This window comes from Wyeomyia smithii, chromosome 2 (assembly GCF_029784165.1).
Source record: "Wyeomyia smithii strain HCP4-BCI-WySm-NY-G18 chromosome 2, ASM2978416v1, whole genome shotgun sequence".
In the NCBI taxonomy this organism is placed as follows: Eukaryota; Metazoa; Arthropoda; class Insecta; order Diptera; family Culicidae; genus Wyeomyia; species Wyeomyia smithii.
Genome location: NC_073695.1, coordinates 18,786,821 through 18,811,237, shown reverse-complemented (window position 1 = coordinate 18,811,237; position 24,417 = coordinate 18,786,821). Strand labels below are relative to the sequence as shown.

The 24,417-nt window shown below is 40.7% G+C and overlaps 1 protein-coding gene and 1 long non-coding RNA gene across 9 annotated transcripts in view; one reads left to right on the top strand and one right to left on the bottom strand.

Annotated features, from left to right (window-relative positions):
- LOC129721256 (diuretic hormone receptor-like) overlaps positions 1-24,417 on the top strand; it is a 157,969-nt gene that overhangs the window by 83,373 nt on the left and 50,179 nt on the right. For all 8 annotated transcript variants that reach the window (XR_008727373.1, XR_008727374.1, XM_055673599.1 and 5 more), the window contains 3 exons: positions 5,219-5,402; positions 5,484-5,577; positions 5,684-5,777. Coding sequence is in view for 6 of the 8 variants with exons in the window: in XM_055673599.1 (XP_055529574.1) it covers positions 5,290-5,402; positions 5,484-5,577; positions 5,684-5,777 (301 nt within the window). In the remaining 2 variants the exon portion in view is untranslated. The remainder of the gene's footprint in view (positions 1-5,218; positions 5,403-5,483; positions 5,578-5,683; positions 5,778-24,417) is intronic.
- On the bottom strand, positions 7,190-14,522 carry LOC129721257 (uncharacterized). Its single transcript, XR_008727375.1, has 3 exons — positions 14,372-14,522; positions 14,172-14,309; positions 7,190-7,361 (listed from the first exon to the last, which is right to left on the bottom strand). It is a non-coding gene; the product is annotated as an uncharacterized LOC129721257 (long non-coding RNA).

Genomic DNA, 24,417 nt, shown 5'->3' with positions numbered 1-24,417 from the left:
CACCTCCTAGTCGAGAAATTTTAGTCGAGTACTCCTACTCGCTAGTAGGAACTCGCGTACTCTTTTACAGTCGCTGAGTAGCAATACAAAAAAGTTTTTGCTTGTCAGTGCGTGCTTGCTGCTACTCAGGGGAATGCATGAAGAATAAAGAGTATCTTGAAAGCGTGTGTGCAAAAAACTTGAGAAGCGTAGCATATGTCTCGTTCTCAAACAATTTAAATCTGTTTCAACCAGTTTATCCGAAATACAGCCTAAATTGATCGAAAATTCGACTCCAGACGCCATTTTTTAATTCAAGACGGAAACTTCGGGTTTTTGGGAAACAACTGAACATGACCGAATACTACCCAATATGGGTGTTTCTTAAGACAGAATGACGCTCAAAGCCCAAAAATATTCTCCAAATGCCATTCCAAAACCCAAGATGGCTAATTCCGGTTTCTGAAAAATAGCCGAGAGTAACCAAAAACTACCCAACATGGGAATTCTCGGAATCGTAATGATGCACTGAAGCCAAAAATCGACCGCAGACACCATTTTTAAATCTAAGAATGCGACTTTGAGGCCAAAAATTATCTTCGCATGCCATCTTGCAGTCCAAGCTGACGACTCCCGGTTTCTGGGAAACAGTCTAAAGTGACCAAATACCCCCCATACCTAAAATCGACCCCATTTTGAATTTTAAGATAGCGACTTCGGTTTCTGAAAACAGCCGAAAATGGATTAATGCAATCAGAATAAATCAATCATTCTAAACGATTTGCCTTTTGAATTTGATTGTATCCAGTATTCGATTCGTCATGCATTTGCAGACTATAAACAAAACGCAAGGAATCAATCAATTTGGAAAGTTTGAAATTATTTTAGTTAAGAAAAAAATGGGCGGGACGAAGTTTGCCGGGTCAGCTAATCTATACATATAAAAATGAAGTTCTGTCTGTCTATCTGACATATAGATTTGGAAATGACTGAACCGATCGGCGTGAAAATTTCTATGTAGAGGTTTTCGGAGCCAGGAAGGTTTTTCTGATAGTTTGAGACCCCTTCATTCTCTGGATGACAAGGCTCCCATACAAAGGAAACACAAATAATCAAGCAAATGAATCCAAATTTGGCATGTGGAGGGTCTTAGGAACGAAAAATACTTCTGTGTTAGTTTGATATTCCCTCCTGCTTTGAAAAAGAGGGCTCTCATACAAACGAAACACAAATATCTGTATGACTCGAGATCTAATCATTCAAATGGAACCGAATTTGGTGTAGTTTACGGGAGCAAGAAATATTTTTATACTTTTCTTTTTTCGACTCTAAGCTAAGTCATGCTATTTCAATTTTAATTTTAAGGAGTAAATATAGTAATGAAGATAGAAAATTAAACTAACTGAAAATATGATTGTAGAAACTACGAAATCTAGTTCAGCAGGTGGGACTCGAACCCACAACTTCCAACTCAGGAAGTTGTGAGTTCGAGTCCCACCTGCTGAACTATATTTTTCGTAGTTTCCGATATTAAAATAATACCTAGAAGCCAAATTATGGCCCCAATCAGGATGATGTCCAGAGACCTGAAAACAACGATTTTGAATATGGAAATGGCGACTTTCGGCTACTGGAAGAGAAGCAAAATTGTCTGAATACGGCGGATGGTGTTCAGCGTGCGGAAATCAACACCAGACGCCATTTTGGAATTCAAGATGGTCACATCCGGTTTTTTGAAAACAGCCTAATTGACCAAATACTACCTTATATGCATATTTTCGAAATAGAGATGTTGTTAAGAGACCTAACAATGATCCCACAAACCATTTTGAATTAAAAAATGGTAACTTCCGGTTTCTGGAAGTGAACCCAATATGACCGAATACCACTCAATGAGGGTATTTTCTGAATCGGGCTGATGCCCAGAGACCGGAAACCAACTCCAAACGCCATTGCGATATTCAAGATGGAGAACATCACCTCAGATGAGTACGTTCGAAATCGGGCTGATTTCCAGAGACCTTAATGCGACCCTAGTGGCCATTTTGAATATCAACATGACAACTTCCGGCTTCTGAATTCAAAAATTGACGAACACAACCCAATATGGGAGTTTGCGGATCAAGGATGATGCCTAGAGACCGGGATTCAATTTCACAGGCCATCTTTGGAATTCAAGCTGATGACGCCCGGTTCGTCTAGTCTCGTTTTAAGGTCTCTAAACAGCATCCCGATTCCCAACGTATTCATAATTGTTGGTATTTGGTTAATTTCGGTTGTTTTCTAGTAACCGTAAGTCTCCATCTTAAATTTCCAAATGGTGTCTGGAGTTGATTTTCGGTTTCTGGGCATCATTCCGATTCTGGAAATACAAAAACATTTGATAGTATTCTGTCAATTTTTATTCTCGTTCACATACCGGAAGTCGCCATTTTGGAATCCAAAATAGCGTCATGAGTCATTCAGGTTCTGAAAGTACGCATATTGGATGGTATCTGACGTTGAATTATTTATTGTTTCTTTTGTTAAATCCCTCGAGTATTACAACACCCAGTTTGAATATTGCAGCCAGGGCTCAACATTTTCGAAACAAAATAAAGAAACTGATGATTCCGCGCTGTCATTTTGATCCGAACAGTTTCATTTTCACTTGATTCCTTCCGGCTGCTGCCATCGAATCACTTCTTTCTCTCTTTTCCGTCTGTTGTTCATCGGATCGTTTCAAATGAGACTGAACAATTGACGGAGAGAGTGACTCTTTCATTCCCTTCAGCGTCTCAATTGAAACTAGCACCGCATCGCGTCGTTTGATGATAGTTTTCCAATACCGCAAGCCGCAGTTAAAACGGCAAAGGCATCCAATAAGTTTTCGAACTAAATTTCTATTTTTAACAACGACGTTTTCCCGTTAACACGCAAGTTCATTAATGAACGAGCATCCAATAAATACGTCACGCAAATTCCAATGAAAATTTCGGAATTTTTTTCGCTGTTGATCACTGGCGCTGCGTAACCACTTTGGATTGTGAAACTGGTTTTGGTGTTCTCCGTTTCATATCGTCACGGTTTCTCCCTCGTCCATATATTTGCGCGGAGTACTGTATGAAAGCCCCCTGTCTCCGTTAGCGCTTATTGTCATTTTCGAGTATAAGAGGGTATTCGATGTTTTGGTAGTGGAATTAAAAGAAAACATAACCTATTCTCAATGTTCAATATTCCGTGGGTATTGCTAAACGATGGGTGATTCCGATATCCACATGGCCACAAAATCTATGGGTTACTTCGGATCGGCCTGAACGTCAATATAGTTCGATGTTGTATCCTGCTTAAATGAAAGCACTTCTATTGAAGATACACATACGTAGGCCAATGCACAGTAGAACAAAAAATGCCAAAATTGAGACTTAATTGAATATCCCGGCCTGCAAACAAAGATGTCATGCTATACGTATTATTGAGGGAAGTTCCCCGCTAAATCAATTGGAGAAGGAGCCATTAACCGTACAGGACAGTATTCAACCCGAGTCACTGGTGAAATAATTTTGGTCCTTATTAAAATTTGGTCAAAAGTAATTCTCTGTTGCACTTTAGGTGTCTCTAGACAATTTAGATTTAGTTCACTGAGATTTGAACGATAATCCTCAAATAGAATGTAAAAAAATCAATAGATGGTAACAATATTTTTCGTGTAAGGAATTCTGTGTCGATTTCGGTCCCCTGTCTACCGCAACTGTTTTTTTGATGTCGAAGTTTTCCAAAGTTTTGTGAAAACTTATATGTATCAGATTCAACAACTTACGACTGATTATTACTTTAGTAAAATTGGCTATTTCAATTTCGCAGTTCTATTTCCGACGTTTCGATTCAATATAAAATCTTTTCAAGGATTAGATTTTATATTAGATCGAAACGTCGGAAATAGAAAATGAATTATCATTTTGATAAGCAGATGACTGGGAAGCCGAAATAACCAACTTAACTTAATTGTATCTCTACAGACCAAAACCCCCTCTTATCTATACAAAAAATAAATAGAAGTATTGGTGAATTCGAGAGTGATCGCGAGGCATAAGTTCAAAGTAAGCTTCTTCTTTTCAATAATTCGTTGAATGATAGACGCTAAGAATATATTTGTGTAAATAGCTTTTAGTGCTCTCGAAAATAACTGTAATGGAATGATGTGGTGGTCCTTAGAAGATTCAAAATGGCATCTGCGGTCAATTTACGGCTTCTGAATGTCATCCCGGTTCTGGAAGTCAGAAGTTGCCACCATGTATTTCAAAATGACGTCTGGGGTCAATTTTTGGCCTCTGTGCTTCATATTGATTACGGAAATACCCATATGGTGTGTTTTACAGACACCGGAAGTCACCATTCTTGTACCAAATGACGTCTAGAGTAGAAAATATGAAAATGATTTGTGACTTTAAAAAACTATTAGCATCTCTAACCCAAAGGAACATCTGTGTATCTGGGCAAAGTTTCAGCCAGATCAAAAATAGTCCTTAAAAATAGTTGTTTGTTTTTTTATGGAATTGCACCTACTTACACCAACTTCTAAACATGATGTTTAGCACTATTTTTCACCTAAAACTCATACTGCATAGACATGGATTATATCATAATCCTTTGTCAAGATTATCACTACTCAACTTTTACACTCGCCAATCATTCATTATGCTGAAAATGTCAATAAGCTTTCAAACCGTGTTGATTTATCGCAAAAAAAAACTCGATCCCGATTCGTGACAAAGCTGTCGAATGATTGTAATCCACAAAAACCGCCGGCAAAAGGTTCACTCAATAATTGCCACGTTCAGCTGTCTTACTCGGGTCAATTATATTCGACGATGAGTATTCATTACGACACCTGTTGAACAGATCAGTTAGTTGAACGGCGACCGGCGTTGTATTAATCGCTGTCGGTTAGATTATTTTTCCTCATCGCCACGTCCCAAATTTCAATTACTGCCCGAACACCGACCGGCAGACAGATAGACCGTTGTCGAAAAGTTGGGTACCTGTTGAACCACCCCTCAATATCATTACAGAGCCCCTTGTACCGGTCCGAAGACGGTATACGTTCGAAGTTAATTGCTCGAAAATAAATCTTGCATTGTCGGTCGTTGTCGGCAAGAGTTGATTGTGATCGAGATGCCCTAGTCCATGAAGTTTTAATTAAAATATCTCCCTTTTTTGTTTTTGTTCTGCTTTCGGGGTTGCTGCTACGATGTGACAGAAAACGCCACCCGCTTCTGCCACCCGAACGGCAAGTGGGACAACTACAGCCATTACACGGCCTGTCATCACATGGGCGACCAACCGCCGGATATAGTGGAAGTCACGTCTATCATCTACTACACCGGATACATCATTAGCCTAGTTGCGCTAAGCCTCGCTGTGATAGTCTTCGTCTACTTCAAGTAAGTATTGACATGACAAGCTGATGCACCGTTGGCTGACAAAACTTCACCCTTATGAATGTTTATTCTGCTCTTCTACAGGGATTTGCGTTGTTTACGTAACACGATCCACGCAAACTTATTCATCACCTACATTCTGTCCGCCCTAATGTGGATGACCATCCTGACGCTGCAGGTAAGACCTGAGTTTTAAATGTGCTTTGAAGTACATGCACTTCGATGACTAATTTTAAAAATGAATTGTTTCCTTTTTCCACATATTTGATCCTTGACGGGAGCAGCTATCAAGCAACTCAAGCAGCACGAGCTGTGTAATATTCGTTACGCTTCTGCACTATTTTACCCTCACCAATTTCTTCTGGATGCTAGTAGAAGGTAAGCAATATTAGCGAAACATAATCCTGCTTGCGGTTTGACCCCAGCCGGTCGTGATACGTGTGTGTACCTACCCCAAGGGATAATTCTTTTCGTCGCTTTCGCACAACATGCTGTGCGAAACCAACCATCTTCAAACGAAAAGCTTCTCCTTTTTATGAGTACCTCAGCAGTACGATGTCGGTGTGGTTTTGCATAAAATGTTTGCACGCGATACAGCTTGACTCCGGGCTGACAACGCACATTACAGAGATGATATGGTAATTCGAAGTGACGACGAATCTAATATACATTACTTTCAGTGAGCAAGGCAAGATAACACGAACAACGAGATAGGAAATAAATTTTACGCTAGGGACCTAATTTGGAGCAATGAATGTTATTTTTGACGCGGTTCGAATAAAAATATAATTTAAATCAAATCACTGATTAGATCCAGTATGCTTCTAGGACAGTGACGTCGGTATTTGCTGCAATCATGCTGCCATCCTAACTGCTCCGCACGATAAAACTCCGGTGGTAAATTTTCGTCTTCCGAATGTGATGGCCTAAAAAAATAAAATAGTGTTTAACTGACAACGTGGATGTCTTAATTAATGATCGACACAGGGACGGGAAGTTAGGTCCGGTTTTCGTTTCTGTTCGTTCCGGTCGAAAATCTTAACGGTCCAAAGTCTGATCCGAAATCCTAGATTTCTCTAAGATTCTGTCCAGACAATTGAAAACGGATCACGCGTTTTAGGACGGGCTTTCAAATTGTTTTATGAATTTCCATTGATTCGTTTATAAATATATGAGTAAACCATATAATTTGTTCATTTTAACATGATGCCACCCATTTCGGAATCCTCGGAGCAGTTCCGATAAATCGGACCCTGAAGATTCCATTCTGGTTAGACGATGTCGATCACTAGAGTTAAATTTTAAAATTTCACTCACGTTAGTAAGACCTGCAGCAGATCGCCAACAATTCCGTTATGTTCGAACATTGGTACGTCAGATGCATCGCAAATCGCCCGCAAAAGCCATCGCTTGCCATTTAGGTTCATTCTGTGCCATTAAAAAGTGCCATTATATTACCGAATCTACAAGTTGGACACTTACCTGTTGAGCTGAACTTCGATCGAGCGATACACTTTTTTCCGTGTGAACGTTGTTCTTCGTCGTACAACATGCCGCCCTCCATCTTCCTTTAAGGCTCGGGTATAAATCTTCGGTGTATCAATTCGCTTTAAAACACCCTGTGTATAATCAGTCGAATCCATTGGCATACCGTAATTCATTTCAAAATTGTATGACATGAAAATGTTTCTATCCGGGATAATCAACGGAACCGACAGTGCGCACAATATCTAGAAGATAAAAGCTTGATTGAAAAATTGAGCTTAACAAGACACATCACTTACACCAGTGGCACTGTTGTACGTGAATACGATCCTTTTCTCGCGATGCAATATTTTAGAACAATGGTTCAAACCAAAACCAACAAAAAGTGACCATCTTAAAACTTTATGCCAAACTTCAGCCAAATATCAGCGGGTGTACCACATCTTACTCGATCGATGTCTTATCTGGATTTATCGCCTGTATGATATGTAAATTTACCTTTACCATATTACCATAACAAACAGTATTGTCGATATAAATATCATGCCACGCGTTGCCTGATGCTTGTCAACCAATTAGCAACTCCGGTTATATGGGTCGATAAAAATCAATAAGATCACTTGATAGCACTTTCTGCTTCAACGTTAGCTGTTTCACGTGGTTTGAGTTTTGTTTGATCTTTATTATGAATGGTTAAAATTAAGCTTGTTAGATCCGAGACTAAACTATTTGGCCTTCGTGTATTGAATTCGATCGAATAAAGCTCACTGAAAAAGTATCTTAATGATGAAAGATTATAAAGGATGTGTACCAACCGAATTAGGCTTATTCAGAATAAGTGATAAAACCCTGAAATATGTTAACAGGAATCAGTAGAAGCAGTAGCGTATCTAAAGCGATTAACTTAACTTTCGAAAAAAAAAAATATTTTTATCTAGTGTTTATGCAGGACGGTTTATGCATTTCTAAGACATTTGAAGAGAAGCTGGTTCGTAGGTTCAAATAAGTCCCTCTAATCAACAAAACTGACCAGAAGGGCGCACAACAAACCTTCTCCAGGGAATTATAATTGGCGATATTTGGTGAAAGAACGCCGCCCGGTATAGTAGAGCAGTAAGCGTAGAAGGAAGGGTAAAATCAGATTACACATAAGCACGGATGAATAAAAGCATGGCACTACTCAAAACTGATGTTGATACTGATAGAAGTGCCAGATATGAGATTTGAACGCAAACCACGCTTGGGAGAGTTACTAAGGCTGAACCATTACCAGAATGAAAAGAAGCTCCAGGAAAACGATGAAAGCAGAAAGGATTTTTTGAAATGTTTAGCTAGATTTGGCATATTTTTTTCGATATTGAAAATTATATGCTTTTTTGATTGGTCTAAAGAATGAAACAACTCCCCGAAGTTCGATTGCAAAGGCTAAATTAATTTTGCAAAGGCAATAGAACATGTAATACATAAGTCCCCGTCGTGCGGTGAAAATGACGACCGCCCGAAATCAAATCTCTAGAGCTAGATTGATTTAATTAAGGGGTAATATCTACCAAATGCTCAAAACACAAGGCGTTTTTCATGAATTTTTTTTAAGGACATTTAAGATGTAAGATATATAAATAATATATCGTTGGATTGAGCAACTCTTGGAGGATAGAAAACAAAATTTATTGCTGCTTTTTTTATAAAATAGCGGCTGTGCAGCAACTGCCGTTAACCCTTTTTTTTTTAAGTTGTTCCGCGGCGAGCAGTAGAAGTCATGCCCAACTCCACCTATCACCAAAACAAAAATTTTCTCATTATCTACATAAGTGTCGCTAGTGAAGTACACATGATTATATTTTTAGAATTTTTCTTCGCAAAATGGCAACGGTTTGAAAAAAAAGTTCTTTTTCGACAAAAAAAAATCGACTATAATTGTTTATAACTTTTGTTGTTGGTAATCAATCGCCAAAATCGTGTGTACTTCACTAAATAATCTAATGAAGAAGCTACAGTTGAAATTTCAAGTCAATCGGATGTAAACTTTTTCAGTTCTACTGCTCGCCGATTTTGAAAACATGGTTTTGAGAAAAACGCGTTTGAAGTTTCAAAATGCTATAAATCTTAAGAATCGCAATAATAAAGCCCCTAATAATTTTTTAACCTTCAGTCAGCTATCCCTGTGCCGTACAGTTGTCCTTACTGGGCTTTATCTTCCTCTTCTTCCTTTATTTTATCTGATCTAAGGCTGCACCTACCCTCTTTCGCGGTATCAGACATGCGACGCTCAGTGACTTTGACGCGGTTGGCGTCCGATCCCACGCAAAATTCAAACTTGTCTCTCATATTTAAGTACTTTTGAGGATAACTCACAGTTAAAAAGTATCAAAAAACTCAAACAAAGAACGTACACCACGAGAACGGCTGATCGACTGAACAAATGGTAATTGTGAGTAAACACGTGTTTTAGAGACGCTGTAACGGTCGAAACTTGATGCAGCGACCTCTATACTTCACATTTGAAACACGATATCGATCATAGGTAACTTCTACCGGTTTTCAAAGCCTCTAAATTGAAAACAAAAACAAGCATGGCCAAAGTAAACGAAAAATGTTATTTTGGAGCATAAAAGTTGTTCAGTAAAAATTGATTTAAACGAATTTTGAGCAGGTGTTGTCTCTGGAATCTGACCAATACAGTTTGCTGGATATCCGAAATGACAGAGCTTCTTCAACGGTGCGAGCCAAACGAGCGCCAAGGACAGCAGCCGCCAGTTCCATTCTTGGAATCGATGTAAACTTTAGTGGTGCGACTCTTGTTTTGGCGGCAACGATGGAACAGCTAATGGCTCCGGACTTGATGAAACGCAGGTAGCAGACGGCGGCCATGCCGTTCTCGCTGGCATCCACCATCGTATGGAGTTGGATTTCATCGGCCTCCGTCGGAGTGTATTTGGAGTTATAACACCGAGGAATTCGAACGTTTTCAACCCGAGGTAAAACTTGCAGCCATTTTATCCATTTGCCGTACGCATCAAGGTCGATTTCATGGTCCCATTGTATACCGGATCGCCAGATTTGTTGGAGCAGAATCTTTAGGTATGACAGAAAGTGTGAGATCAGGCCAAGTGGGTCGAAGATTGTCATTAAGACACGCAGCACCTCTCGCTTAGTGGGACGGCGTTGACCTCCCAACAGAGCCGAGTCGTAACGGCTCCATCCCACCTTGTAGATGAATACATCGTCAATCGTATTCCACCACATCCCCAACACCTTTTCGGTGGCCACCTCCAGTTGAGGCTTTTTTCGTCACTTTCTGCACCATGCAGCGCTGCCAGCACCTTCGGAGAATTGCAAACCCAGTTGCGAATTTCAAACCCACCTTGCTTATGCACATGCTTTACGTCCTTCGCCAGTTTAATAGCTTGCTCTTCAGTATCGACGCTGACTAGCATATCATCTACGTAGTGAGACTTGGTAATGGCGTCGTAAGCAGCTGGATACTTATCCGCGAATTGCTCGGCATTACTATTTTTCACGAATTGAGCTGTGCTAGGTGAGCAGCATGCCCCGAACGTCATCACCTGCATCGCATATACTATGGTAGTTCCCTTGGCGTCCACCCAGAAGAAGCACTGGCACATTTGGTCTTCAGCTCGTATTAAAACCTGGTGGAACATTTCTCTAATATCACCGGTCAGGCCGATGCGGCGTTCTCGAAACTGAAGAAGGATCATAAGTAGTGAGCTCAGCAGATCTGGACCTTTTAGCAGCGCCGAATTCAATGAAACGCCGTGGGCGAATGCCGCTGCGTCCCATACAATCCGTACTTTTCCAGGTTTGTTAGGGTTGGTTACGGGAAATTACGGGTCCTTCTCCATCCGCTCCTTTAGGCACTGGAACCGCTGTAGCGCCATCGATCGACTGTCAGGCAAGCGTACATCATCGTGTCGAAAAATTAGACCCGTCTCAAATCGGCCATCCTTGCGGTGAGTAAGCGATTGAAGCGTCGATAAAGCACGTTGATCTTCGACTGATAACAGCACGTTATCCGGTTTAGTCACCCCTAGGCTGTCCAGCGAAAAGTAGTCCTTCATTGCTCGATGTGTGTCCTCATCTGGCTGCGCTATACAGGGACAAATATGGAAGGTATAATGATGAAAACTTGCATCGTTTTCAGAACTTCAACCACCACACACGGTCCATCCAAGGCGAGTCTTCACGGCTAACGGTTGCCCAATTTCTCCCTCGAGGCTCTTTAGTCCAAGGCTCAGTTGGCCATGCTTCATCCCTATTAGTATTCGTGGGCGAGCGTCGCGATACGATTCGATCGGTAAATCGCGGAGGTGAGGGTATAGCTTCGATAGCTCGGTCATGTCCATCGATTGCTGGGGCAGTAGCAGCTCCCTAACCGTCCTGACGTCGCTCATGGGGAATTTCTTGCTTTCGTTTTTGGCACCAGCAATGTGGAGACTGCAGATGCGAGAGCCAACCTCCTGCCGTTCGGTTCCTCCAGTCCAGCGAAGACACAAAGGGCTTCTAACACCATCAAGCTGCAGTTCGTCAGCAAGATCTTGGTGAAGCAAAGTAAGTGCGGAGCCCTCGTCCAAGAATGCGTACGTACGGATCGCTGTTTTATTCCCGTAAAGCACTACTGGCAGATAGCGGAACAAGACGGAACTGACGGTTGTCTGGTGAGTGTTGCAGCCGGACTTACTGGTTCCTGGTTGGGGAGATTTTTCGCATTCAGCTGTAGTCCCAGTGCCCTTTGGCTTCACCTTCATATCGTTGTGCAGGAGCTCATGGTGTCGGTAGTGCACCCATCCTTGCCGCACGGTTTGGCTTTGCAGTATCCTTTATGAATGCGTAAACAAGTGCGACAATACCCAAACTCTCTGATAGCAGCCCATCGCGACTCCCTGGATAACCCCAGGAAGCGTTTGCATTTTTCGGCTGACTTGCAACTTCCTTTGCACAGCGGGCAAGTTTCGTTTAACGGCGGTGGTGCTATGCTGGATTGTTCCTCCGCATCACTGCTGTCGTCTTCTTTACAACGAACGGTTTCGGAATGAGTGTTGAGGTAGGCGTTTCCTTTCTTGGGACCTCGTGGATCTTGTCTAGTAGGCTTCCCATCACGTGTTGGAAATACAACAATGCTTGCTGCTTCTGCCAGGGTGTAAATCCATTCACTGAAGGTCGCCAGGTTGACCGTTGGTCTTGCCAGGCGATGTTGCGCCCAGTTGAGCTTGAGCGATGGCGATAGCTTACCAACGAGTTGGTGCAGTAGAGTTACATTGTACATATATTCCTGCATTCCGCACGCAGTTACAGTAGCGCAGAAGTTTTGAACATGCACTGCAAAGTCCATTAACGTTTCTAGTCTGTCTTCTCGAATTGATGGTAAAGATTCCACTTTCCCTATCAGTGACTGTATGATGATTTCGGGTTGCCCAAACAGCATTTTCAGGGTTGACAGTATGCCAACAACGTTTTCGGCATGCATCAACCGACTTTTCACGGCATCGTAGGCTTTTCCTTTAAGACTTTTCTGGAGGCGAACTATGTTCTCATCCTCTATAAACCCACACATCGTCGTTGTGCGATTGTACATTGATATAAAAACGGGCCACTCTTCAGGATCTCCAGAAAATATAGGTAAATCTTTTGAAACCGCTTGTCGAGCAGCAATCTGGGAGCGGGAGAGCTGAAGCAGATCATCGCCGTAGTCGTTTTCAAGCGACGGATTTATTGTTGACTGTCTACCTGTGTTCGCAGTAAGCCTTGGGGAAATATCTGAGTCTCTTGGATGAATCCGTGTTGATTGTGGATGCCTCTGGTGTTCCAATTGCTGTTCCCATATCCGATGGATGGCATCTGATTCGGTTCGTAGCGCTTCTTGTTGCTCTTTTAGCTGCTTCTCCTGTGCCGCAAGCTTCTGCCGCTGTTGTTGCTCGTAGTCTCGAAATTGCTGTTCCCTCTCCAACTGTTTCTGCTGTTGCTGGTGTAATCGTTCCGCTCGCAACCGTTGCTGCTCCATCAACTGATCTTGACGCACTTGCTCTTGCGGGTCATAGGTATTTGTCTCTTTCGGTATACGAGATGTAGTTGGTTCCCGTTCGACTGAGTAAATGGTCTCTCCCGGCGCACCATTCGTTGTTTGAAGCCACTCTTCTGTCCGTCTCCGGGAAGCATCGGATCTTCGACTCGATCCTCTTTCACTTGCCAACTCCTCTAGGATTCTGTACTTGTTGTCCAGATATGTCTTGTACTCCTGTGCTGCTCTTTTTGTCTCTTGTCTTCGGCGATCTTCTTGTTGCTGCTGATAAGCTCGCTCCTCCTCCAACCTAAGTAGTTGAAGCCTGGCGCGATTGCGAGCAGACCTTTGCGAAGATGAGATAGACACTTCTGAAAGCGATTCCATTACGTCAATCACGGATAGGATACCCGACGGAATGTTTATATCTGCTGCAGGCTTTTCGTGCGAAGGATTTTGCCTGCTCGGCGGTACATCTGATAACTGTTGATTGGGTACTAGGATCGGACGGACTAGCTGCTGATTGGTCGCCGAAACATTTAGCGATTTGGATGATTTTTGTTGACTAACTTTCGGACATCTCGACGGAACTGTTAGCAGTTCGGTGGTCTTTTGCATAAAGGGTGGCATCACTGGATTGCTACGGGTACTTGTCACAATCTTCTCGATATTAAAACTGTGCAATGCTTTCCCGTCATCGCCGACGTCCTCTCTTATTGATGCTCCGTCTGAAGCTGCCTTAGTTCGCTGGACCCATTTCGCAGTTACGCAGTTTGTGCAACTCCAGCTCTTATCTGCAACTTCCTCCGATACACCTACACAGGAAAAATGGTGCCATCTGTCACACAGATCGCACTGAACCATCTCGTCGGTGTCAGGTTCATGACAAGTTCTGCAGGCATAACCTTCAAAGGTTTTCGCCAGTGCTCCCACATTCAGATCACCATCACCAGCATCCGCCAAACCACACTGTAACGCGTTATCTGAGACATCGTTTTCACTCCTCGCTTTATCACCACGACCCGGCATTTCAAGGCAAACCGACGGTTTCGTACGAACCAAAAATGTAAATTATATGATGTTGAAATTTCTAACTAGATTTCAACGAAGAACGATTTCCGAAACTATATTCTCAGCCGGTAATAAATAAAACGCAGTCTCCGGTCATAAGTGAATATAATTTACCTAAAATATGTATCATGATGACAAATAATAATACTGTTAGATTCAGCTTAATATAGGTTAACTTTTAGATCTTTTTCATTACTCACGTTTTGTCTTCTTTATATAAATTCTACGTGAATATTTGCCTCGAAGATTACTTTATAATAAGTGACTGTAAACCTATGGTAGTGCAACTCATGAACGTTGAAGTAGAAAAGTAGAAAGCTGGATCTATACGATGTTTCCTAGTTTTTACAATTATTATTAGAGATTAGAACTTTCAGTTTTTATTTAGATTTTAGCTTACTTGTTTAATCAACCTTTAATTCGAAACAATTCTCCTTAAACCTTCACTTAGCGTTAGATGGTAATAATTTTAATAATATTTTAATAAGAACTCAATAATTTTAAGTAAACCTGTAGATCGTAGCGAAATCAACTTAGCGTTGCTATTTGTGCTGATTCATTACACCTTTGACAAATATGTCATTCTACTGTCCGGTCGGTCAAGCAGCATACTGTCATACGTCGTTCTGCTGTCATGTCGGTACAGCAGCATTCTATAACCTATGTTCTTTATAGGAGGTGCGCACAGGCCGTCGTGGCCAACAGCAGGCTTTTGAATACACCAACTCTTTTATCATTTTCGCCTGATGAAATAATATGCCAGAGCGATCAAGTTAGCTGATGAAAATATCGCAATCGTTCGTTGGGGAAAACTGTTTGGTGCTCAATGTCCTACTGTGCTGTTTCGCAGTATTAATCCTAGGTTCGCTATTATATATTTGCTCTTTTTGAACGGAAGTAGGAAGAATCGATCAGAGTAACATCTGATAACAATTTGTGTCGATCGGACGGATAGTCTCTGCCCACAAGTGTGTAGTGTCATTTTTTGCTCTGCCAGCTACTGTGCTAACCATGATGCAATGTAATCTGGTTTTGTAATATTCGCGTTGACGGCGTTTCTGATATTTGCTTAGTTTTTGCAGGCGAACAAGAAAGAAGGAAATATTTTTGCTCAATACGCACATTTTGATAACTACAGATGTAAGTTCACGTAGATGCGAACAGCCTTTAAAATCTCTTTAAACACCGTCAACGCGAAACGCTATAATATCAATCTTTAATAGTAGCCAAGCTATGCCAGCTGCATTATTTAGGCAAAGCAAACGAGATCCTACAACACCCGAGTGCAATTTTTTTCTATAAAGGATTCGTTCGGAACCACAATTAGATTTTAAATTTTTACTCCGTCGAGAACTGAGTAGCTGAATTCTGTGCTCACTCAATCGAAGATGTGTAAGTTATCGTTTTTTCTGTGCACCATGAATCACAGTGCTCTTTTTTGCATTGCGTTTATGAAAATGCGTGGCTGTGAAAATGGCTACCTTTGATTTTTTTTCTCAAGAGCTGTATCAAATCAAGCAAAACTATGAGTTGCATGCATATGCAACACGTGTTTCCTGCCTACTGGTATCAAGAGCAATATTTTACATCTACACATTTCAATGAAGAGGAGTATTCAGAAGCCTGATTTCGAGTTTAGATCAGTACTTGGGCGATGTAGATTTTGATTCTAGGATAGTTTTAGCATGATTTAAGCCAATAAAAAAATGACAAGAAAAAATTTTTTTGGTAGATATTACCCCTTAAAAAAATTCTATTTAATCCTAACAAGGTGTCCATCATCAGCACTTTATTCCGGCGAAACAAACATACTGTTCACAGGCTATGCTACGGAAGGTTGCACCGAATGTCTGTCTGTTTGTGGGAATGGAATTTTGTGAAACAAGACTGCTACACAATTGAGCTGGAATTTTGCGTGGGGCTTTTATCGAGAAGACACAACTTTTGGGCCCTACCACTAAATTAAATTCGAAAAGTCGATTTTCATTGGCACCCCACTGTTCATGTTATGCGATAAATAACAATTCGAATGTTGTTCTCGAATTGGCCATTGAATGAACTACGCGATGGTTTATTTTAACAGCATGTGCGTTGCATAGTACGCGAAATACTAGCGTTACAATTCTATCTACTATTTGTTTTGATAGAATACGACATACCATAGACCAACGTTATCGGTCGTGTTTTGAATACCGATCTCCTACTTGTTCTAATTCCGTTCTGCAACATGTGTCCAATGTGGCTACTCCAGCGGGTGAGCGATGTGCCTCTCTCTAGAACACTTCCTCAAAAACAGGTTTCATCCATTCTCTTGATTTTTGCTTACATTTCCTCCACTACCTGTCAAACGCCTGGGAGAACTAGACTTTCTTTCACGTATAGTGAGTAACGAACCACATTTAGTCGCAAAGCATCTCAGTCGCAGACAGCGTCCAGTTTTATCTGGATCATCCAGATTTTTGAACATGTATCCAGATAGGCAGAAATTATGTCCAATTAGCAAGATTTTTCATAAATGATCCAGATTTGAATTTTTTTTTTCTCTGTCCCGCAAAAAGATCATCACTTCAAATTTTGCGCAAAATTTTGCAATTTTGTCACTTAAAATGTTGCGTACCCCAAGAATTTTATCCGAAAAAAATACCTTTTGCCCCACGAAATGACTTCCAGATTTTTTCCAATTTGTTTTTTATTTTTGCTGGTCGCATTTTCACTCGAAATTATCGTGTGCAATGGGTTAACAAATATTTTATCAATCAGTTTAAGAGGAAGCAGGTAGCATCTCAGTTACTAAATGAGAAGTTGACCAAAAAACAAAATATGTAGGTTTCCCTTGAAGCTACATCCAAACAGATTTTGAATTTGATATTTTAGGAAGATTCAGAATTCACCATGGGTATGTATTCTGCAGAATGTTCAGCTTTACATTGTTTTTGTCGCTCCCCAGCCGAATTACTCTCAGATGTTCCAGCAGCAGATGGTATGATGCACATTAGGCTGTCCCAAAAAAATCGGCGTTGCAAAAGTCAAGGTGCTCAGCATTTCGACTTTCTAAACAACTGTTTTCAGGTTGCCCAAATATGATTTATGGAAAAATGACTTTTTTATGCTACGAAACCACTCTTTTGCAATTCTGTAGATTCCCACATTCACCCATATATTTTTTTAAGGATTATTTTGAGTATTTTACATGGTTTGGTCCAGCACCACATTCAGTTATTGGACTCACAGAGCCCATTAAACATCGCAAAAAAGTGAATTTTTACCATAAGTTTTAAATAAAACCCTTTAAACACATACAAAAAAAATTCAGTCAGGAACTGAAACTGGAAAGCGTTGTTCATGATGAAAATTTACACAGAAAAAGATCCTTGATATCGTATCGAGGAGCTGAGAAATTGATATTTTTGCATGTGATGGAAAATTGCACATTGAATGTAAGATCAAAGTTGTTAAGAGCGAAGAAATTTATTCTCTCTTTAAGGTCAAGATGAGCAAAACGAAGCCAGCTCAAAAAGAGTTAGCTAAGATTACCACAGAGCAGTTGACTCTCTTTCACATGCATTATATATATTTACTATACAGGGGGGTGTATCATAGCCAAGCCAAGCCTTGGTGCTACATTCCGGATTCGGAACTTGACCTTCTGTTTATTTATACACAGACTTCGCAGCCGACTGTTCAGTGTACAGGACAATTGCGGGGCTAGCGCTACGATCCTACTGACACTAACTAACAGTCTCTTCCGAGCCGAGACTCGAACCTACGACGACTGGCTTGTTAGGCCAGCATCGTACCTCGAGACCATCTGGGAGATTAGGGGGAGGGTGTATCATACCTTTTCCTAAAAGACGTGGTTTGGTTTAACTTATTCTGTATAAATGCATTTTGGCGTTAAATTTGGCATATGCAAATTATTACATACACTTTGCTGGCTGTATTCTGTTTCCGACGCTTGCTGATCTTGGTAGCATAGGCCGTAGACCTCTAAATTTCGCAAGCTCGTGTAGTTACATTTTTTGTTCGTCTCAACCTTCTAGCCTCTCAGATCGCAACCATTGGAAAATTCAGAGAACCTTCGCTGGCCCACGGATTTTTACTCGTTCCTATGAAACCGAATCATTAATTACAGAAAATAACACAAACTGAAGGAAGACAAAATGAGATCTGTCTCGATACTATTTAAAGAACGACAATACAATAATTGAAGTTACATTAAATGAAACTTATTCACAACTAGAAAGTACCTCTAATGAGCTCATTGATAAAACAAGTTCATCATATCAAGCCAGTGTTCCTGTTCAGCATAGATTACACAGTGCCACAAGTTTCTCACTTTGGCTTCTAGATGTGATTTTTGTATGCATTCTGATGCAAAAAAAATTCCGAGTTTGGACCTATTTCAACGGGGCAACAACGGCACCATTTTTAATTTTTGAGAATTTGAAAGTTTTTAATGGTTTTCGACGCCATTTTTTTGAAGCAAAACTTCAAAATTGTAAGTGTTCATCCTTTATTATGTGTTCCTGGTCAAGAATGCAACCCTCTTGCCGCGAAAGGGGGAAGGACGATGTTGATTTGTTGTTATTGTATCATTGAGTATTGTTTACACTCTTGATATTACATCAAACAGATTTCAAATAAGCAATCCTACGTCGAGATAAATCTATTTCAGTATTTTAAGGAAATTTCTGGCAAAATTGACGTGTTGCTGACATTTTACGTGGGTCCCTACCAATCTATTTCTGAGACTGTTTTCCTTGATATAAGACATAGTTTGACTACCACATTCGAATAGTAGCGGATCCATTAATGCTCTACATATTTGATATTTTTTGCTCTCTGAAAAATATTAAAACCATGCCAAAACTGTTTTCGTAGAATCACCGTTTTGAAGTCAATTTTTGTTCTATTTAAGATCTGTTTTTTTTTTTCAAAGATGGGTAAGAAAATGCTATTATGTGGACAAACTCTAGAATGTTTATTTTTGGTATAAAAAATGGCGTCCAAAACAATGAAAATTTTCGATTTTCAAATCCTAAATGGCGCCATTGTTCCGCCCTTAAGGTGAAATAGGTCCAAACTCAAGAAAATCTGTTTCTGTATCAAAACACATCAAAAAATCATATTTTAAGACAGAAAAAAAGTAAATTTTGGTGGCACTGTGTTATCCAACAGAATTGTTTCTTTGTGGCACGAGAAACTGGCAGAATTAAGGCAAAAATCAAGACAATTGTTCATTCGAGTAAAAGTCATTTCAGACTGGAACCAATAGAAAAAACTGCATAAAACAAAAAATGGAGGCATGCCAAAAGAAAGGACTGAAGGTGGTTTTGTGAAAAGATCAATAACGTTCCAACAGTTGAGAGGCTGCACAAAATTCATTCAAAAAAATTCTGGTCTTGGCAATCCTAAAAAAGAGGATGGTAATTTTACTATTGATTCCTCTGAACTCTGTAATGATGAGTAATGATGACTCCTTTTCCAAGTCTGCGAAATTATGATGCCTACTAGGATTGAATGGGTTCTATGTTCTTTTCAGCCTCACCCATCTGCTGAAAGAACGAAAGCTTTCCTGCATTACTGCAACAGGAAATAGAACCTCTTATCCCCTTGTTGACTGAGCTCTGCAGAGCCAGCGTTACCATGAGTTACATACCAAAAGCCTGGGGACAAAACTCGCAAAGCTTTTATACCTATGAGTCTTTCCTATGTTCTTTCAAAAACATTGGAATAAATTTTGGATGACTCTATCAAGTAAACTAGCTTGGTGAAGTTTCCATTAAGTGAAAACCAATTTCGCTAGTCGAAAATAAAATCGCTTCAAGCAAAAGTAATAGCTCTTGTTGGTTTTCTTGATATAGAAAGAGCATTCGATAATGCATTCTATAGCTCAATTTTTTTCCGCAGTGGAAACAAAAGGCCTAACTAACCGAATTATTGGATGGACAGTGGAGATGCTAAAAGATCTGCTGATCTTGGAGCTGCGCAGTCCAATATCAGATCGATAAAGAGATGTCTTCAAGGAGCTCTTATTATGATACTAATTTGTAGATGTCTTTTTGTACTTTGCGCTATTGAAGAGGGCTTCACTCGAAAATGTATCGTACGACGCTGTTTGAATATTGTTGCAGTATGACCTAACGAATCGAATGGTGTACTCAGAAATGTTGATGCGTGAAAGGAATCAATATTCGAAAAAGGGTTACTAAAGCCCCTTGAAATTTGACTTTTTCGGTCCTGGTAAGGATCCGTCCACATTCCACGTGGACTGAAAAATCGTCATTTTAGACACCACCGTCCCTCTTTGTGGACAACCGTGGATGATTGCCCACATAGTCCCCAAAAAAAAAAAGTAGGAGGGTGGTATTCAAGACACGACCGCATGACGTTGACTACCGTATTCTTATATTCCATTAAAACAAATAGTAGAGGGAATTGCAACTCCAGTATTTGTTGCAATTTTATCTAACAGTGCATTTCTGAATGCTGAATACTAGAAGAATGGATCTCTCTTATTTAATCGCTGTCATTTCATACATACCGCATGACGTAGGACTCTATATTTTTCATCTAACAGTGCTTTCTTATTTGCTGACATTAGAGCCCTTTGAACAATAATTAATAAATAATATAAATGACATATATGGATGAAACCTTATTTATATTGGCATCCCCGCTTCCCAGGTATTCAAATTAGAAAAGCATTTGTTCGTAGTTTAAAATAACAAGAAAAAGGGGCCAGGTGCCGAATATATTTTTGTTTTTGGTTAGTCCGTCCAGAATTCCAGCCATTTTAGTATTTTGCAGTGCCATTTATTACTAACAGCCACCAGCATAACGAGTAAAACCGGCACGAGATGACCGGTACTCTTGTCTTTCCTCCTTTCAGCTGCTATCACCTAGCATCCGCATGTCGCTGGTGCAGTTTTGGAATCAAAATGATGGGGCGCCTGCCGCTGTCGTAAAATTAACACCAACAAACAGATGCATATTTGCAAGGTTTTATCCGCTAGCAGCAGCATTTTGTAATGAAACAGAAAATTCAATTAGCCGCTTCTGTAACAAAATTTCGAGGCACCAAAAGGGGCCAGGTGCCGAATATATCCATGTTTTTGGTCAGTCCGTCCAGAATTCTTTCAAGATAGCGTCCGTATGTAGCCGGTACGGTTTAGTAATGAAACTGATGGGGTAAAATGTTCGAACGGTACGTTTTATACCAAGGCTTCGTCAGATAAATAAAAAGAAGGTGGAGCTACATAGGTGATGGAATGGTAAGGAAAAATTTTTCTTGAAAGCTGCGCCGGCCGCTGTCGTAATATTAACACCAACACAAACATGCATTTATGCAAGGTTTTTTCCGCTTGCAGCAGCATTTGGTAAAACAGAAAATTCAATTAGCCGCTTCTGTAACAAAATTTCGAGGCACCAAAAGGGGCCAGGTGCCGAATACATTTTTGTTTTGGGGTAAGTCCGTCCAGAATTTCAGCCATTTTAGTATTTTGCAGTGCCATTTATTGCTAACAGCCACCAGCATAACGAGTAAAACCGGCACGAGATGACCGGTACTCTTGTCTTTCCTCCTTTCAGCTGCTATCACCTAGCATCCGCATGTCGCTGGTGCAGTTTTGGAATCAAAATGATGGGGCGCCTGCCGCTGTCGTAAAATTAACACCAACAAACAGATGCATATTTGCAAGGTTTTATCCGCTAGCAGCAGCATTTTGTAATGAAACAGAAAATTCAATTAGCCGCTTCTGTAACAAAATTTCGAGGCACCAAAAGGGGCCAGGTGCCGAATATATCCATGTTTTTGGTCAGTCCGTCCAGAATTCTTTCAAGATAGCGTCCGTATGTAGCCGGTACGGTTTAGTAATGAAACTGATGGGGTGAAATGTTCGAACGGTACGTTTTATACCAAGGCTTCGTCAGATAAATAAAAAGAAGGTGGAGCTACATAGGTGATGGAATGGTAAGGAAAAATTTTTCTTGAAAGCTGCGCCGGCCGCTGTCGTAATATTAACACCAACACAAACATGCATTTATGCAAGGTTTTTTCCGCTTGCAGCAGCATTTGGTAAAACAGAAAATTCATCTAGCCGCTTCTGTAACAAAATTTCGAGGCACCAAAAGGGGCCAGGTGCCGAATACATTCTTGTTTTTGGTTAGTCCGTCCAGAATTTCAGCCATTTTAGTATTTTGCAGTGCTATTTATTGCTAACAGCCACCAGCATAACGAGTAAAACCGGCACGAGATGACCGGTACTCTTGTCTTTCCTCCTTTCAGCTGCTATCACCTAGCATCCGCATGTCGCTGGTGCAGTTTTGGAATCAAAATGATGGGGCGCCTGCCGCTGTCGTAAAATTAACACCAACAAACAGATGCATATTTGCAAGGTTTTATCCGCTAGCAGCAGCATTTTGTAATGAAACAGAAAATTCAATTAGCCGCTTCTGTAACAAAATTTCGAGGCACCAAAAGGGGCCAGGTGCCGAATATATCCATGTTTTTGGTCAGTCCGTCCAGAATTCTTTCAAGATAGCGTCCGTATGTAGCCGGTACGGTTTAGTAATGAAACTGATGGGGTGAAATGTTCGAACGGTACGTTTTATACCAAGGCTTCGTCAGATAAATAAAAAGAAGGTGGAGCTACATAGGTGATGGAATGGTAAGGAAAAATTTTTCTTGAAAGCTGCGCCGGCCGCTGTCGTAATATTAACACCAACACAAACATGCATTTATGCAAGGTTTTTTCCGCTTGCAGCAGCATTTGGTAAAACAGAAAATTCATCTAGCCGCTTCTGTAACAAAATTTCGAGGCACCAAAAGGGGCCAGGTGCCGAATACATTCTTGTTTTTGGTTAGTCCGTCCAGAATTTCAGCCATTTTAGTATTTTGCAGTGCTATTTATTGCTAACAGCCACCAGCATAACGAGTAAAACCGGCACGAGATGACCGGTACTCTTGTCTTTCCTCCTTTCAGCTGCTATCACCTAGCATCCGCATGTCGCTGGTGCAGTTTTGGAATCAAAATGATGGGGCGCCGGCCGCTGTCGTAAAATTAACACCAACAAACAGATGCATATTTGCAAGGTTTTATCCGCTAGCAGCAGCATTTTGTAATGAAACAGAAAATTCAATTAGCCGCTTCTGTAACAAAATTTCGATGCACCAAAAGGGGCCAGGTGCCGAATATATCCATGTTTTTGGTCAGTCCGTCCAGAATTCTTTCAAGATAGCGTCCGTATGTAGCCGGTACGGTTTAGTAATGAAACTGATGGAGTGAAATGTTCGAACGGTACGTTTTATACCAAGGCTTCGTCAGATAAATAAAAAGAAGGTGGAGCTACATAGGTGATGGAATGGTAAGGAAAATTTTTTCTTGAAAGCTGCGCCGGCCGCTGTCGTAATATTAACACCAACACAAACATGCATTTATTCAAGGTTTTTTTCCGCTTGCAGCAGCATTTGGTAAAACAGAAAATTCAATTAGCCGCTTCTGTACCAAAATTTCGAGGCACCAAAAGGTGCCAGTTGCCGATTATAGTTTCCTGGTTAGTCCGTCCAGAATTCCAGCCATTTAAGTGTTTTGCAGTAGCCATTTACTACTAAAGCCACCAGCATTACGGGTGAAACCGGCACGAGATGACCGGTACTATTTTGTATTTCCTCCTTTCAGCTGCTATCACCTAGCGTCCGCATGTCACTGGTGCGGTTTTGGAATCAGAATGATGGGGCGCCGGCCGCTGTCGTAAAATTAACACCAACAAAAAGATGCATATTTGCAAGGTTTTTTCCGCTAGCAGCAGCATAAACATCGGAAACAGAAAGTGACAACAACAATAACAACAAAGTCAGATCGATTGTATCCGTTAGTGTCGACTGTGCTTGGGAAGAGAGGTAGTGATTGGCTGCGCGGTATGATTTAGACAATCGATATTAATTACCAATTTTTCAATAGTGTATCTCAAACAATAGTTTGTTTTTGTTACATGAATTTAACCGTAAAAGAATTTCTGATCGATTGATGCCAAAACCTCGAAAACCTGATTATAGATGACTGCAAAATAAGCGCTCAAAACCTGACCACTTTTCTCTGGTTTTCCCTGGTTGAATTACTAGATTTTCAAATTCAGGGGCCTAACTTCGATATAGACGTTAGTCAACGTCAATATACAGGGTGACAAAAAAGTCCGGTCACACTTTTTTGGGGTCGCCTGTAGTCTACACGTTGCATCTCTCTGGTGCCTTCTATATATCAAATGAAAGGGTTAACTTTGCTGCCCAAAGTGGCAGAGTTTCGTTTCTGTGCAGTTTGTTTACATTGAGTTGTGAGCCATGGCAGAGTTAAGAGCAGCTGTTATCGCTGAATATGTGAAAGGGTACAAACCCGGAAACATATTCAAACACCTAAAACCGCTCGGAATCAACCGGAAATTCGTGTA